This window comes from Chrysemys picta, chromosome 7 (genome assembly GCF_011386835.1).
Source record: "Chrysemys picta bellii isolate R12L10 chromosome 7, ASM1138683v2, whole genome shotgun sequence".
NCBI classification, from domain to species: domain Eukaryota; kingdom Metazoa; phylum Chordata; order Testudines; family Emydidae; genus Chrysemys; species Chrysemys picta.
In genome coordinates this window covers 84,246,718-84,264,097 of record NC_088797.1, presented here as the reverse complement: position 1 = coordinate 84,264,097, position 17,380 = coordinate 84,246,718, and the positions used below count along the sequence as shown (strand labels likewise).

Genomic DNA, 17,380 nt, shown 5'->3' with positions numbered 1-17,380 from the left:
AAAGAAATTAAAAGACATAGTCATTGAGAATTGTGAGAATTTTTAGCAGTTCTTCAACTTTGGTCTACCATTGATGCAGCTCCTCTACAGGGTAGCAATGGTGGAAGCTGTAGTGGGGAGAGCAGGGGAATGCTGAGTTGTTTTTGCTATGTTTAGTGGGAAAGAAAATGGCACCATATTTATGAGAAGCTATCAGAGAGAGATAAGAAACCGTGAACATGGACTAAGTGGGAGAGGTCAGAGGAGAAAAGTATCAGTATAAAGGTATTGGAAGTTTAGAGGAGCAGATGATGTCATCAGTGGGAAAGTGGACAACAAGGGAAAAGCCCTGGGGAGTACCAAAAGAGGGGAGGAAATAATGAATATAATGCCAAGGGATCAGATAGCAAGGCAGATGATGACTCAGGAAAGGACCGAGACCGAGAAGCCCAAGTGGTGTCAAGGTGAGCTGGCCAAAAAAATGCCAAATTTTGCACAATTTATTCCAGTTTTTCAGTAGAAAATTGAATCCTTCTCCCCCAAAATATCTAGTATTTGAAAAATTTTCAGTAACTCTTTCAGATTTTTTGAAACAGGAAAGCCAACATTTTTCAAGAAAACTTTTTTGATTTTCTGGTATTTCATCCACAAACTTGGAGAATTTTAAAGTTTCAAATTTCCATTTGGAGTTTAAAGCCAATTTTTGTAGAAAAAAATGTTTCTAAAAAACATTTTGCCCAGCTCTAGTCTCAAAAAGTATGTAGCTGATATCAACAGTAGATGAAAGATTGAGAATGATGGAAAATATACCCTTACACTTTGAAAGGAAGCGGTCATGGTGACATAGGGCTTGTCTACAAGGTTGGTTTAATTGGAACTTTTCAAATTAATCCACTTTGAAAATGCTTTCATATACACAGCCTAACTCATTGTAGTGTACTAACTGTGCATTTATCATAAACTCTGAAGTCCAGTTTCAAGTGCAAACCTTTGTTTCAAAGCGACTGTTGTTTGTGTGCACACGATGTTGCTGCGAACTACTTTGGCAGTCTTCCACTGGCTATCCTACACTGCTTTGCGGGTGACTGTTACTGACTTGTCGGTTCACCTGTGCCTCCACTCCTGCTCTGGAGCCAAATTATCCCCGGCTATCCTCTCCCCCATTTATAAGATGGTGAATAGTCAGATTTTGTCTATTTGCTCCTGGATTCCTGTTTAATCACAATACCTGCAATACTTCAGAAGCCTTATAATGTGGTTTGAGCAGCTGCTTGAAGCCTCACCGAGACTCTGGGTCTCATTGCCTTCTGGGGAGAATTGTTGGGGCAGGAAGCCTTTGTGGCCAGCCACTACAGTAAAGACCTTTTTGTAGTTATTGATAGGCCGATGTCTGCTAGGGGCCATGACTGAGATGCCAAATGGTGCTGGATAAAAAGAAAATTGCTCAGAAGCACCTATATTAAAATGAGAGACAGCAGGAAAACATCTAGCAGGGGACATGTAACCTGTCAATTTTTTGAGGAGCTGGACAGGATTTTATCAAACTACAGGACCACCTACCCCAGGCAGCGTGTGAAAGCTGCTGGCTGCAATCTCACTCCACACACCCCTCCTCCTCAAGGATGACCAGCAAGATTCATGAGCACAAGGAGGCCAGTGAAGAGATCTCCCTGGAAACCCTGATCTGTTGGGACTCAGGACTCTGCTGCTAGCCAGGCTGAAGACTGATTCCTGCCCTGCAGCAACCAACTTTGATTCCCAGCAAGCAACCCAAACCAGGACGGAGGAGGCTGATCCTATGGAGGGAACCTTGACATGTACATTTTAATTTTTTTAATGATTTTACTATTTAAGTTTTATTAATTAATTAATATTATTATTATGCTATACTGTCATGCTAGCTTCTGTTCTGGGTGCCCCATGGCTGCAGCCATTGCAGGTGAACGCCAGCTCAAAGCCTTTCTAAGCCCAATGTCCCTCCCTCCCTCCTTCCATTGGCCCATGCTGTCCCTTCTCCCACCTCTCCTCCTCCCCCACTGGTACCCCTTTCCAAAGTGATGGCTGCTCCAGCTGGACAACTGGTTTCGTCTCATGCTAAAGCCCCAACTACCAACTATTCTCAGACCCATGCTGAGAAAGGCATGTGCACATGTATCTATTTCCTCCCCCCTTCCCTCAGCTGTTGTGCCTGGTGGATGAGCCCCCCTCCCCCAAAACCATACACAACCAAAAATAAAATACGTTCACCACCGCAAGATGGCGGTCAGCAAGATGACACAACTGCAGTCTCTACCCCACCCGCTCCCAGAAGAGTTTCAAATAAGGAAAACATTATTTTTGTGTGAAATGTAAAGTTTATTCAGAAAGTGGTTACAGGAAAATAAGTTTGGTTGGTGTTCTCATTTTACATGAGTAGACATGGACATTGCATGCCTGCAAAGCCACAAAAAGTACAGCTCTTCTGTAAATGCTCTGTAACATGCGTGCTTACAGACTGGTATCAGTGAACGCTTCAAGTAATCATTGCAGGACCCTATCTATTTTTCTCTGCACTTTCAACATGTCTGCGGGGGAGATAAAGCAAAATTTAAGGCTAAGAAATTGCTTGTTTTTTATTAGGAGATTATGAGGAATAGTCGCACAGCCTTTCTCTCCAGTATAGTTCATGACTCCTTTCCACTTCTGGTGGTGGGGGAGGGCGAGGAGGTTGGGAAGAGGATCAACCATCTTGGTGAATCATTTCACAGTGTATCTTGCTGGTATGCCCTTTTTGAATATGGCCAGTCACAGACAGCTAGTCACACATCTCAATGTATCATCATCCAGAGTCAGGACAGCCTACAGGAGATGTAGAGATTACGATTAAGCTCACCCCCAGATTCCCCTGATAACCCCTCCTATACCATATAAGCACCTCCAAGGCAAAGCAAAGCCAGACTGGGAACATAATTCCCAATGCCATCCCCAGATCATGAAGATAATTCCCACCCCAGCTTTCAAGTCGCAATGGCAAACCCCACAGCATGTACAGCACAGACAAAAATCCCAGTGCACACATCACTTACTGTCTCTGAGATTCCCCCAAATCTGGGAGGAATCTCAGAATGGAAAAGCCAGAAAGGCATGAAAAAAGAATGCTTATCACAGCCTTCCTAGAATATAAACAAATAACTGCTTGCCTTTTTTTTTTTTTTTAATAACCCCATAGCTATGGCACTGCACTGGCCAGATAATGAGGAGTAAGGCTGAGCAGCTGACAAATGTGAGAGGGAGAAAATGGGAAAACTTGTGATTAAATGTTTGCAGACATCGTTAGAGTCAAAAAAAGAAAAAAAAAGTGGAGAGGTGGAAGCAATAACTGAAGACAGGGAGGGAAACTGATCAGGAGCTTTCCAGGCAGATCATTGCAGTGGCAAAGGATAGCATGGCAGGTGCTAGAGAAAACATTGCCATGGCCAAAGACAGTATGGAGAAAGACAAGGAGACGCAGAGGCAATGCAAAGCCAAAAGGCCCTGTTGCAGTGCATGTTATCAGCAATGCAATACTGGGGAGTCGCATCTTACGTGGGGGTTAGGTTCTGAAGTCAGTGCGTAAAGTGAAAATCACGTATAGTCAAACACTCATTGAGTGGAATGGCGGGCGGAATTGCCCACACTACAGGTACAGTATTTAAATTGTTATTTTTCTCTTTTATTTTGCCTAGTGCGTATAGTTAAAATCACGTAAGTTAAATGCGCCTATGATGCAACTCCACTGTACTGCAGACCAGCATCCAGCCATGTTATGCAGCCCCTGGACAGCACAGACTACTGTAAACAAACATCCCCTTCCTCCCTACTCTTGCACCACTGCTCCCAGAGGACATTCCCCTCCCAGCCCAGGACACCAAGAACTATGGCACCTGGGACCCCAGCAGTCTTTTAATCCCTCTATCATTCTAAAATTTAAATTCTGACTTCCATGTCAGAAGTCCCACAAAACAGAAGAGTAAGAGCCAAGATGTATACTTGCCTGTGACTTTAAGACCAACACCCCACTTGCATTGTGCCCTGCACGTCATTGTTATACTTTACTGTTTTTTTTTCACTGTTGGTTTTATGAAAGTGTTCTTTGTAATTAGACAAGTTTTTTTTTTTTTTTTAGTTTATCATTTCAGTGGAAGAACATAAGAACGGCCATACTGGGTCAGACCAAAGGTCCATCTAGCCCAGTATCCTGTCTTCCGACTGTGACCAATGCTAGGTGCTCCAGAGGGAATGAACAGAACAGGGAATCAAGTGATCCATCCCGTCACCCATTCCCAGCTTCTGGGAAACAGAGGCTAGGGACACCATTCCTGCCCATCCTGTCTTGTAGCCATTGATGGACCTATCCTCCATGAACTTATCTAGTTCCTTTTTGAACCCTGTTCTAGTCTTGGCCTTCACAACATCCTCTGGCAAGGCATTCATAGGCTGACTATGCATTGTGTGAAAAAATACATCCTTTTGTTTGTTTTAAACTTGCTGCCTATTAATTTCATTTGGTGACCCCTTAGTTCTTGTGTTATGAGAAGGAGTAAATAACACTTCTTTATTTACTTTCTTTGCAGCAGTCTTGATTTTATAGATCTCTATCATATCCCCCCTTAGTTGTTGTGATTAATCTCTGAGCAAAAGTATTGCCAAGCTTAAAATGAACAAAGGTATTGTCAGTGTTAGGCCTCTAACTTCCGCTTTGCAAAGGTAAAAAGGGCATGCTTTGCAGAGGTGAAGAGGGCAAGCTTTGCAGAAGTAAGCTAAGAATTGTGGTCAAAACGCACTGCAACCAGATAACACGTTCTAACTTCTATAAAAGGAGATAAATTGTGCCCCCGGGCACAGCTTGTCTCACAATTAAAATAACTGGCTACAAGAAAATAAGTAAGTATATGGTCAAAGCAACACAAGGAGATAAGTAAGCATACAGCCAAGGCAACAACGCTAACCACAATAAAGATTTGGCTGACCCTAATTGGTCGGTCTGTTTTAAGACATGGTGGACAGATCCGATAAAAAGTACAAAGGCACGGGAGTGTGTGTGTGTTTTGGTCATAAGGGAAACCTGACCCACACCCCCTGAACCGAAGGGCCGTCCACTTCACGACTGTCTGTACCTGGCCAGTGCGGAAAATAGCCGACTGAAGGGTAACGCATTCTCAGGGGTATGCAGGGTAAGATTATGGTGTAAAGAAGTCTGGTTGCTCGGGCAGAATTGATCTCAAGTTTTGTCGATACTATAGTGTTAAGAATAGTAGTAAATAGCTAATGAATAATAACTTTACATGTACTTGTGCTTGTCTTCAGTATAACTTGCCATTTATATTAATCCTTATTCAGTGCTGGTCTTTGTTCTTGCTTTTCTTATTTTGTCTGTCTTGCTTTTATAGTCGAAAGTCATTAAAAACCTTTTTTGAGGAATAATCAATAGTTTTAATTTTTCTTATACGGGCACTACTCAATCTCATTACATCTGTGTTGGGCGGTGGGAAGTAGTGATCACCCAGGGCGCACTTGGGTCCTGACGCTTGCCTCCCTCTTCCTTTATCTCCGCAATTGTCTTTTTTCCAAGCTGAAAAGTCCCAATCTTAATAGCTCCTCATATAGAAGCCATTCCACAACCCCTAATAATTTTTGTTGCCCTTTTCTGAACCTTTTCGAATTCCAATATTTTTTTTGAGATGGGTGACCAGATCTGCATGCAGTATTCAAGATGTGGGCGTACCATGGATTTATATAGAGGCAATATGATATTTTCTGTCTTATTACCTTTCTTAATGATTCCCAACATTCTGTTCGCTTTTTTGACTGCTGCTTCACATTGAGTAGATGTTTTCAGAGAACTATCCATGACTCTAAGATCTCTTTATTGAGTGGTAACAGCTAATTTAGACCCCATCATTTTATATATATAGTTGGGATAAGGTTTTCCAATATGCATTACTTTGTATTTCATTTGTTTGTTACGTAATAGGTTGTTTAATAATAATTTTTAAAAATTCATTTATAAGGAGTCCGTTATTTTTACACCTAAAATAATAATTTGCATTAATTCATAAGGTTTTACAAACATGTTGGCAAAGACACAAGGTACAATAGGAATTGCCCCAACATTGTACTTCCACCCACCATAAACAACACTGAACTACATAAAATACTTCCACCTTACCCCATACCTATATGGGTTAACAGCTGGATGTCCAACTGCACAATTTCAGGCCTGAAACTCAAAATAAGACTAGGCACCACTGACAGTATTCCCTCAGCTGTTTGCATTTTGTATTGGATGGTGATTGCTCAAACCGCTGAGCAAATCTTTGCACTTCAGCTCACGCCCAAGGCTTTCCTCCTTACTCTTACAAATATTGTGGAAAATACAACATGCTGCTATAATCTTTGGCATTTTTTTTCTGCTGTGTCCATCCTATTCCATAGAGTGCCATCTACCTTTCAAATAGCCAAATGCACTGCCCACTCATCCTGCTAACTAAGGTTGTAGTTAAACTGGTCCTTCCTTCTGTTCAAGAGGCCTGTGAATAGCTTCATTAGTCAGGGAAACTGAGTGGTAAGCTGGGTCCCCCAGGAGTAATGACCACAGTGTTTCCAGGAATAAACAGTCCTTTCTCCATTAATTTAAATAGAGCTGAGTTCTGAAAGATCCTAGCATTGTGGAATCTTCCAGACCATGCAGAATTTATGTCCATAAACCTGCCATGGTGGTCAACAAGCCTTTGGAGCACCATGGAGAAATAAGTCTGCTTGTTTATGAATTCTAAGCCCTAATGGTGGGGGGAGGGGAAAATAGTATGCATGGATCCCATCAATTGCTTCAATAAAGTTTGGAAATCCCCTGTGTGCAAAGCCATCAATAACCTCCTGAGCATCACCAAACTTTGTAACTTTAAAATTATGACGGGTGTGGAGAAAGTGAATAAGGAAGTGTTATTTACCCCTTCACATAAGAACCAGAAGTCACCCAGGTTTAAAACAAAAGGAAGTACATCTTCACACAATGCACAGTTAACTTGTGGAACTCATTGCCAGGGTATGTTGTGAAGGCCAAAACTATAACAGGGTTCAAAAATGAACTAGGTATGTTCATGGAGGATAGGTACATCAATGGCTATACATTAAGATGGTTAGGGTTGTAACCCCATGCGCTGCGTGTCCCTAGCCTGTGGATGATGGGATGGATCACTCGATGATTGCCTCTTCTGTTCATTTCCTCTTAAGCAACTGGCATTTGCCACTCTCAGAAGACAGGATACTTGGCTAGATGAACCATTGGTCTGACCCAGTATGGTCATTCTTATGTTCTAACCCAGTGCAACAGTACCTTTTCTATGGCATCTCACACCTGCATGACAATGGTCCCAAAGCTGATTTCACCACACCAAATTGGTTCACTACAGATCAACTGCATTCAGGAGTGTCCAGCTTCTGGATGGCAGTTGTAATCAGCTTGTTCATGAGTATGGGGCATCGCATGTCAGTATACTGCTTCTACAGCTCCCAGGTTAGTTCAGCACAGATTTCCAAAAGAGTTCCCTTCTCTATCCTGAAATTCTCTCACTGCAGGTAGTCATCCCAGGTCTGCAGAATGATCTTTTCCCACCAATCCACGCTGGTTTTCCAAGCCCAGAAATGGCACTGCATGCTCCGAAGATGCTTCAGGAACTGGTCCTCTACTATCAATTGCTTGCGATCTTCTTCTTCTTCCACATCCACATCCCAATTCCACTGCCATTGAAGACCCTCCTGATACTGGAGGAGCTGCTGCTGCTGCCACCATATCATCTGCTCGGTGGTGCAGATGGTGAAGTCCAAAGTCAAACTAATCTGGCTTTACATGCTGAAATACAGGCCAGGCAGCCTCTATATATTTGCAGCTGACAGCACAGTGTCATGGAGCACTTGGCTCCATGCTGGCCAACAGCAATTCAAAAATGGCCCTAGCCCAACCATAAAGGAGGTATAGGATGAAGACAGCTGAATCATGGAATTTAAAAAAGTGATTTTTCAGCCTGGCATCCCATAATGCACACACAACAGCAAAGGCCGATGGGATATCCTCTAAGAATGCTATGCCCTCAGTCCACAGCACACCACTGCTTTGTGTACACGACATGCACTTACAGAGGACACACCAGCCCTTGTGCACACTATTACTGAGGCTTCTGTACGGTGTGTTATCTGATGTACAGCAAAAAGTTGGGCTTTGGGTAGACAAGCACTTAGCGAGGGCTGTTTCAGTGGAATGGAGCAGATCAAGGTAGGGGTTAGAGTAGAGGAAGTCAAGGCATTGTGCAAGAAAAACTGCAGGAGGATCTTAAAAATAAAAAAAGAAGAGGGTAATAGGTTGATAGCGATGTCAGGCTGAGTTAGGTCACATTAACAGCCCAAAGGTTAAAGTAATTGACATGCATTTAGAAGAAGCTGGAGACCAGAAACTTGGTTTTAATTTGCCTGGATATACACATTAAGGACCCAATCCAAATTGTTATAGGGCTCAACTAAATTCCTAATAGACAGACCATGGGTAATGGCTGAGTTAAATCTAAGAGTTTAAATTGTTGCTAAAAGTTACAGTTCTGGTCCCAAATGTATAGATAAATACTCTGTTTTTCATTTGCATGTTGTGAAAGGATAATGAAGGTCCTTAAAATGGATTTGGAAAATAGTTCTTCAGAGAGTGGGTTTTAAATCTTAAAATGGTAGAGGACAGTAAATGACAATTAGCAATATCTTTTGGATTTCTAGACAGAGTCAGTGTAGAATGCTGATCACTCGGCAAACGAAGAACTATGAGGGTCAATATTTTTTTCCTAGAAATTTATCCTGTAACTCTAGCTAAAATATGTGAACTTAATTCCATTGATAAAAATGTTTAATAATGTAGTCACATGCTATAGAAAAATAGTGTGCAAAATGGAGGGAGAGGGCATGATTTGTTTTGGGACTCTGCTTCTGCCAAAATATTGCTGGAACAGACAGGGCCGGTGCTATCATTTAGGCCAACTAGGCAGTTGCCTAGGGCGCCAAGATTTGGGGGCGCCAAAAAGCAGCACCCCCAATTTTTTTTTAAACAGTGGCCGCTGCGCTGAGAGTCTGAGCTGTCCCCGGCTGCCCAGGGGGTCCCCAGGTCAGCGCGCCGCCGGCAGCCCAGGGGAACCCCTGGGTCAGAGCTGCCACATGGATCCCCGAGCCTGGGGGTGGGGAGCTGCCTCAGGGCAAGGGGGGGAGCGCCTCAGGGCAGGGGAGGAAACTGCCGCTGGGGGGGGGCGCGCAAGGTGGAAGTTTCGCCTAGGGCACGAAACTTCCTTGCACTGGCCCTAGGAACAGAGCCATTAGGGAGCAGAGATAAAAACAGATATGACAGCTCTAACTTAAATCCCCCCACATTTATAATTAGTTCTCACCCCCACCTGTAAAGCACTTTCATAACTGTATGATTGATGTGTAAAAATCTGAGGGCTATCTTATGCTTTTATTGCTACACTTTCAGATTGTTATTTAAGTAATCTGGTTTGCAATAAATGGTGGTTATAGAATTTCAGGATTCCATAATTAAGCTCTGATAGGATAGGATGGTTCAAGGAAGAACATTCCCTCCCCCCCCCCATGTTTATTTACCCATATAATAAATATATACATGCACTTGGCATCAATTTTCAGACTATATTTCATATGATGGATGAATCAAGGTGTTCAAATTCCCCATCTGAGATCACAAGAGCACTCAGCATAAACCAATGACACTTATTCAGCATCCTAATTTTTAAACTGCTGCTTATGTTTTTCCCACCCTCCAGAAAGTGCAAGCCTTAGTTCAAGAATGACACAAAGACTGTTCATTTCAAATAAGAGTACACAAGACTGTGTTCTAGTAATACACTGTAATTTGCTACTGTAGATAATCCTTATTAAGGTAGAGTGAAATGCTAATCGTGAAATGAAAGGCTCTGAATTCAGATAGCAATCCTGAGCCAGGCACAGTCAATTCAGGCTTGTCAGTTTAAATGCTCTGACTTTACAGTACTTTTAAGGAACAATGTGCCTCTATATTTGATTTTCTTACCAGGTCTCAGGATAGCAAGTCTCACACAAGCACTTGGACAAAGTACCAAGAGGTTACATGCTTTTAGACCTCATTCAATATGTTAACACGTCTTGGGGTAGACAGACGTAAAAAAGCCCTTTAAAGGAAGAGTAAAACACTAGATATTACCATTCTGTAACTTACAAAACAACAACCACCCACCACCATAAATGTGGGGTGAATTATTGCTAACTTCTAATTGGCTAGGTTGCAAAGTAACTGCTCTAAAGGTATGTAACTGTGTGTAGACTAGCAAAGAGCTGGTCTTGGGTACTGTGCTGAATGTAGTGACCAAAACAGATGTCTGCTAATGTATGTGTGTTAATTTATTGCTGCCCACCTTCAACTAAAGGTTTTCATAGCTTGCTATATGTGAAATAAGGTACAGGGAGGATGGTTCTTCACTGTTTAAGAGGTTAAAGATTTCATGGAAATTGCCAGTTGGCTGTTCAATCACCACTCCTGCTTTCTTTTTCAGGGGGCCACTCAATAGGTAAGGGGGGGAAAACAAAAAACAAAAAAACCTCTTAGGCACTACCGTGTCTGTCCTACAGAGAGAAGCTCTAGCACCTGCACGAGGCTATCTTTTCACATTCACTAAAATAAACTGTAAGGGAGAAAAAGAGCCACAAATAATATGTTTCATAGCCTGCACCTGTAAATATTTCATATGACATCTGTTGACAAATTTATAACTTTTATAAGACGCATTAAAGCTTTGTACACAAATTCTTAACAGGAATAAAGTCAAATGACAATTTTAATAGACTTTAGAACAGAGTGTACGAGTATAAAACACTGGTTTGTATTTCAAAAGTTGCAGGAAGAGAGCCAGTCATTTTAAACAGTCTTCTACAAAATGTTTGTCAGTAGATTACATAAAAGACGCTATATACAATATAAAAGAGCAGAAAACAATCCTCACTGTAAAAATAATTTAAAATATCTCCCATAGCACAAACTAATACATTGTGACATGCAAGTGAAAACTAAACATACTGCATTCTTTAATGTAGCCAAATGAAATCGGTCTTAAAATTTGGACCATGAGACAACATGTGAACATTTTTTAGATGAACACAGAAGGCCATTCTTAATACATCTGAAAGTCTCTGAATTACTTAACAGATTTTATGTTTAAAGAACAGCTACTATATATATATTCCAAAATGTAATAAATATTCAAGCAAAGTATGAATAATCTATGTCTGTAGAGTTCTTTTGGGTCAGTGTTGCATGGAAGTGGTTTATAGAAAACAAATGCTTCACTTACTACTATACTGTGCAATTTTACAAAACATTTAATTCTAAAAGCATGGAAACAAATCTGCAGTTGAAAAAAAAAAAAATGGTGACATCCAGTTTTAAGGCAACCTAGCATTTGAAGATACGCTGTAGGAGCCAATTTCAGTAGCTGCTTTGCTTTCTAGTACAAAAACACCGAACTAGTAGGTAATAAGGTATTCTCCAAACAAGAGACAGAACCTCAAAGAGGCACACTTTCTGGTTGAGTTATGGTTACACTGCATTTTACCAATTACTTTAGAAGTGTAAGCAGCTAATTGCCAGATTTGTGTGTAATAGAAAGGGGAGAAACTAGTTTAAATGATAAGCACTCAAATATTTGGAAAAGATCTTCCCCTATTTACATTCTCCTGGAAGTAAGATTTACAAATTCATAATAGCTTGCATTTTAACATCTTGGCAGTTTATCAGAAAGGATTTATGCAAGCAGTACTACACGGATAGACCTTTTATACATTAACTTGAAAAACTTCTGTAGTTAGAGGATCCAATTTGTTTCTTTAATAGAAACATATTTTCATAACATTTCTTACTGTCTTGTTATAGTTTTGAGCCAATATAGAAAATGCTTCATGTCCATAGGATATATCAGTCATCCTTCAAAAACACTAATTAAGCATGATCCTCTTTAGAGCACTTTATATAAGTCTCAGAAAGGCAAAAACATTTTCAAGTGCTCTCTGTCTGGTTTTATTTTTATCTACTGGCACTGTCTCAAATATACAAAGTAACAAAGCAAAAAGTAGCTGCCACAGAAAGTCTTGGAAAATGCCAGTGTTTAATGACAGATTGTAAAAGAACGAAAGATTTAGCAGAAGCATAAAGAACTTATAAATAAACCAAACTGTTATAAACCATGAGGTGTAAAAATACCATTCTTTGGTCTAGATTAGCTGTTCCCTTTATATTAGTTTAACATTCCAATGGCTTTTTCAAAACTGTTTAAAAATAATATATGTTGAAATTCATTAAGCAAAAATACTGTTTATATCTATATATACACCCATACACACAGATGCCTGATCACACAAATGAACTTAATAAAAGTGAACATAGTGACAATTGCTTAAAGATACTCTTAGTACCTTTTTAAAATAAAAAAAATTAGTGTCGAATGCAGTTACAAAATTTTATTGAAAAAAGTTAAAAAAACTGCATGAAAATCTGTTTGTTGTTTATAAACATTACATCCATATGGTTTCCTTGCTCTAAGTTCAGAAGTAAACATTTATTCCAACATGCCAAAGCTCCTAATGTTGGTGGGAAAGTTCCTGTAACCAGTCAATGATTACTTTACAATTTGTTTGATGGACGATCAATTCCTGCAGCTTCATTTATATAAGCTGGTTCACCAACTGCATCTTGAACAATTCCATCTTCCCCAAATCCAGTCTCCTCTTCTCTCTCTGGAGCATCCTCCTCCTCCATGCCATTATAGAATTCTTCAATCTCACTTTCATCTTCAACATCTAAGCTTGGACTATGACAAGAACCACTATCACTACTACTTCCACAAGAACTAGAAGATAGGACATCGTCTTCAGAGTCTGAGTATACCTCAGCCCCATGGAAAATGTAGCGATTTGGTGGTAAAAATAAGTATTGAGTACCTGGAAATACATTTAATCAATGAAGAGTAATCTGCTTAATTGTTAAGTAAAAATAAACTATGCTGCAGTGCAAACTTTCTAACCACAAAACCATTTCCAAATGTGCAGTATTATGCAGAAATCTAACAAGAATAAGTTATAAGACCATTATAGTCCAGTATCCTGCATCTAGCAGTGACAAATACCAGATACTTCAGAGGAAAGCAAGGCATTCCTTTCCTTTGTCTTCCCATAACATATACTTGTTAAATACAAATTATGCATTACTGTAGAAGAAAGGGATAACGCTTTCCTAATTCCCACTTGTGATCAATTTCAGCCCTAAAGCATGAGGCTGAGTTACTCAGAACAGTATTAGTTTTCAAGGCTTTCAATATTAATATTCATGATCACCCAGTTTTTTTAAAAAAAGAATCATCTCACACACTTGCAGTAACAAATTCTACAGATAATGAAAAAAACACTCTCTCTCTCTCTCTCTCTCTCTCTCTCATGTTGCCTTCTAAACTTACTACCCTTTCATTTCAATGCCTCTGTTCTTGTAGTCTATTCCTTTTAGGGCACCAATGCATTTTATTCACTTTTACTGAAGCAGCACCATATGCATTCTTTACAAATTATTCTTGACTATCCCCTAGATCTCTTCTCTCCATTCAGAGAAGATAGGCATATTTAGGAAATTTCTTAAAATGATGTGTACTTTTTTCTGTTTCAGACATCTTGTTGTTTGCCAGCTTTCTATCTAATCTGTTTTAATCCAACTGAAGTTTCATATTCCTGTAGAGTGTTAATCTCATCAGTTTTCTTGTTTTGGTATACTGACCACCCACTTCCATACTGACTCACTGGAGTACCTTTTCTCCATTCTGAGAAGCAAGGATTAGATTCTGAACTCTTTAAAATAAGGAGTGTTGGTTTTAATGAGGTAAATCATGTATGCATACTATACTGCATAGTTTAAAAACAAAAGAAAAAAGTTCACTAACACACGAATGGCGGTGTGTTTATAGCCCAGCTTTTTTCATTACTTTCTTACACAAGCAGTTATCTCCCAGATCTATAGATGTTTTCCTAGACTCTTATGCATTATAGTAAATGTTACAATAGCACAAAATCCGGGCTGGGTCCCCATTATACTGGGTGATGTACAAAGAGATAAAGACACAGTCTTTGCTGTGGAGAATTGACAACCTAAAAGCTTGTCAATGCCAATTCATTTTGTAACAGTGAAATGGTAACTTCTATATATTTCATGTCACCAGAACGTTCAACGGGCTATGCAACAGAATTACCATAGAGGTTTGCAGGAACTCCAAAGTTTCTTCAAACTATTACGACTGAAACTTAGTAGGATGAAGTGCTGGTATTAATATTTCACAGCATCACTATTACTGTGTGTAATTACAGTGACAGTTTGAGAAAATTAAATGTCACTTACAAGATTTGCTTCCCGCTCAATATCATGCTTTTGTCACCCAAAATATTGCAATATAGCCATTATGCTGAAATGTAAATAAAACTTCCGAGTGTGAAAGGATTAACAAATTAATGCTTCACCAAAAGTAACTTTGGCAGAGTAATTAAAAAACTTTGGTTTTTGATAATCTCCAACTCCCTGAATCTTACTTTTTCCCCATAACACACTTTAATAACTAGTTTATTTCATGCAGGAAAGAGGAGAAAGGATTCTTCAGTTTTTCTTCAGATTCTTTCCATGTCTAGTCAAATTGTGCGTTTTTCATTGTCACTGCACATAGACTTATTCCTGCTTGCTTCTCTAAAATAGACTTTACTTTATATATTGCTGAAGTGTCTCCTGAAACAATGTTCTCTACCGCCTCAAACAAATTAACATTTTATTGCTTTAAAATTCAAGATTTCATATCCTACATATGAAAATCAAGATGGTTATAGAATGTGAGTTTACACTTACCATCAAGCCGCTTGCTAATTTGTTCTTTTGCAAATCTGTTTGCCAAACATTTTCTCAATGTTTCAACTGATGAAGTTATTTCATTTTTCTCTTTATTTTCCTCCTTGTTAGATCTATTATCCTTCATATGTTCTGAGTTCATTAGTTGGCCAGTAATACTTTCAGAGTTTTCTGAGCATGCTTGTACTTCTTGCAATTTATCCTCCATGCAATTCCCTTTAGATTCTGAGGAAGGATCAGCATTTTCTGCCTGACCTTCAGTTGGATGCTCTGAAAGTACCACTAAAGGATCTGGTGGTGTCATTCTGTTCGGTGAACTAGAGTCTTCAGAAACTTTTAAAGGGGTAGGTGGTAACTCAGCTGAATGCATTTCAAATTCCTTGTGCATTCGTGAGGGCTTTTCTGTTATTTCTGAAAGTTTTACAGAGTTATAGCAAAGTTTTGTATATTCACCACCTAGCCTTTGACATAATTCATTAATAATGACATCACAGTCTCCAAGAAGCTCCACATCAAAGTGTAGATGAGGCAAAGGTTCCCTATTAATTAAGATCTGAGGCACTTCATGGGGGATGGAACCTACACACAGAAAAGATCAGTCACCACAAAACTTTAAAATACTTATTTTTCTAGTAAAGGTTAAATTATGTAACAGCAGTTAGAATGCACTAACATTACTGATAAAACAAAAGTTTGTTAGTTGGAGTTCTCCAAGTTCTCTACATATACCCACTTATGAGAGACTAAAACAGAGAAGTTTGAGAAGTAAACAATTAACGTAAAGTCTAGTTAATTAAAAAAAATAGTAATTTCAGATGCTATACCTGCCATTAGTCTACCAACAATTTTGTGGCTTTATAGTCATTGTGATATTGAACTCTATATGATTTTATGAAAATATGCTAATGACTGACTATAATGTAAGTGGAATGTGCTTCATGCAAAAGGTCTCTTGTAAGGTATCATTACAAAGCTTATAATCTCTAAGGTGCCACAAGTACTCCTGTTCATCCTATTTGTATGTATGTATCATTCTTGTATCAATGTTCGAAATATGAAATATAACTCTGAGGTCCTATTGTAATTATGCAAAGTGTGGGCCATTAATGGTGGTTTGGAATTTTGATGGCTCCCATTAATCAGGACAATTGACTGTAGATGGCTGTTTACTTGTAAGTCTTCCTGTATACCTGTGTGTTGGCAAGTGGGTAATGAAGTCTTATAGTGACGTGATCATGTCATCTGAACTGGAATCCATCTTTAACCTGGTGCTTTTCCATTTAGAAGGAGGGGTGGGAACCCAGAGTGGGACAAAGGATTCCCGCCTTGTGCAAAAGATATATAAGGGGGTGGAACAGAACGAAGGAGGCTGCAGTCATGAGAAATCCCCTAGCTACCACCTGAGCTGGAACAAGGACTGTACCGGGGAAAGGATTGTGCCCAGACTAGGAAAGCATACAGTCTGTGATAGAAGCTTATTGAAACATCTCTGAGGGTGAGATTTTATCTGTATTCAGTTTTCTTACTGTATTAGGCTTAGACTTGCGTGTTTTGTTTGATTTTGCTTGGCAATTCACTTTGTTCTGTCTGTTATTACTTGGAACCACTTAAATCCTATTTTTTGTATTTTATAAAATAGTCTTTTACTTATTAATTAACCCTGAGTATGTATGGTGGGTAAGGGGAGGAGGGCGCAAACAGCTGTGAATTTCTCTTTATCAGTGTTCTAGAGAGTGAACAATTTATGAGTTTATCCTGTATAAGCTTTATACAGGGTAAAACGGATATATTTGGGGTTTGGACCCCATTGGAAGCTGGGTACCTGAGTGTTGGAGACAGGAACACTTCTTAAGCTATTTTCAGTTAAGCCTGCAGCTTTCAGGGGACGTGGTTCAAACCTGGGTCTGTGTTTGTAGCAGGCAAGCATGTCTGGCTCAAACCAGGCAAGGCACTGAAGTCCCAAGCTGCCAGGGAAAACAGGCTTAGAGGTAGTTTCAGCACATCAGGTGGCAGTTCCCAAGGGGGTTTCTGTGATCCAATCCGTCAGTCATTTCCTTTTATTTTTTTAAACAAGTGATCCTCTACTCTGTTACTATGTAAAAAACCTATGCAAACAGAAGAAACTGATTACAGTGAAATAAGTTACTATCAAATGATCAAAGTAAACAAATAGAAAAGAGACTTCTCTAATCTCTTGGAAAAGTTACAGTAATTTTATGAATTACTTGAAACAATGCAAAAATGTTCAGATAGTGTGACTTTCAGTTAATGATATCCCTTTAACTACAGCAAAATAAATGTTCTGAGACTGCAAACCACATTGCATGCAAAGGATTGCTTAACCTGCCTGCCTTTTCAGATTTGGAACAAAAAACTTGCTGACCCATCTTTGGTTCTTCAGATGGGTGACTAAAGACATCCAACTTTATCCAACGT

At 39.5% G+C, this 17,380-nt stretch overlaps 2 protein-coding genes across 5 annotated transcripts in view; one reads left to right on the top strand and one right to left on the bottom strand.

The window, feature by feature from the left end:
- Nucleotides 1-11,448, top strand: part of HERC4 (HECT and RLD domain containing E3 ubiquitin protein ligase 4) — a 109,849-nt gene extending 98,401 nt beyond the window's left edge. For all 3 annotated transcript variants that reach the window (XM_065553465.1, XM_065553466.1, XM_065553467.1), the window contains one exon: nucleotides 4,124-11,448. In XM_065553465.1, the coding sequence (XP_065409537.1) occupies nucleotides 4,124-4,149 (26 nt within the window). In that variant the 3' untranslated portion in view covers nucleotides 4,150-11,448. The remainder of the gene's footprint in view (nucleotides 1-4,123) is intronic.
- Nucleotides 10,839-17,380, bottom strand: part of SIRT1 (sirtuin 1) — a 28,954-nt gene continuing 22,412 nt past the window's right edge. For both annotated transcript variants that reach the window (XM_005297285.5, XM_065553468.1), the window contains 2 exons: nucleotides 14,945-15,523; nucleotides 10,839-13,011 (listed from right to left, as the gene is read on the bottom strand). In XM_005297285.5, coding sequence (XP_005297342.2) covers nucleotides 12,695-13,011; nucleotides 14,945-15,523 — 896 coding nt within the window. In that variant the 3' untranslated portion in view covers nucleotides 10,839-12,694. The remainder of the gene's footprint in view (nucleotides 13,012-14,944; nucleotides 15,524-17,380) is intronic.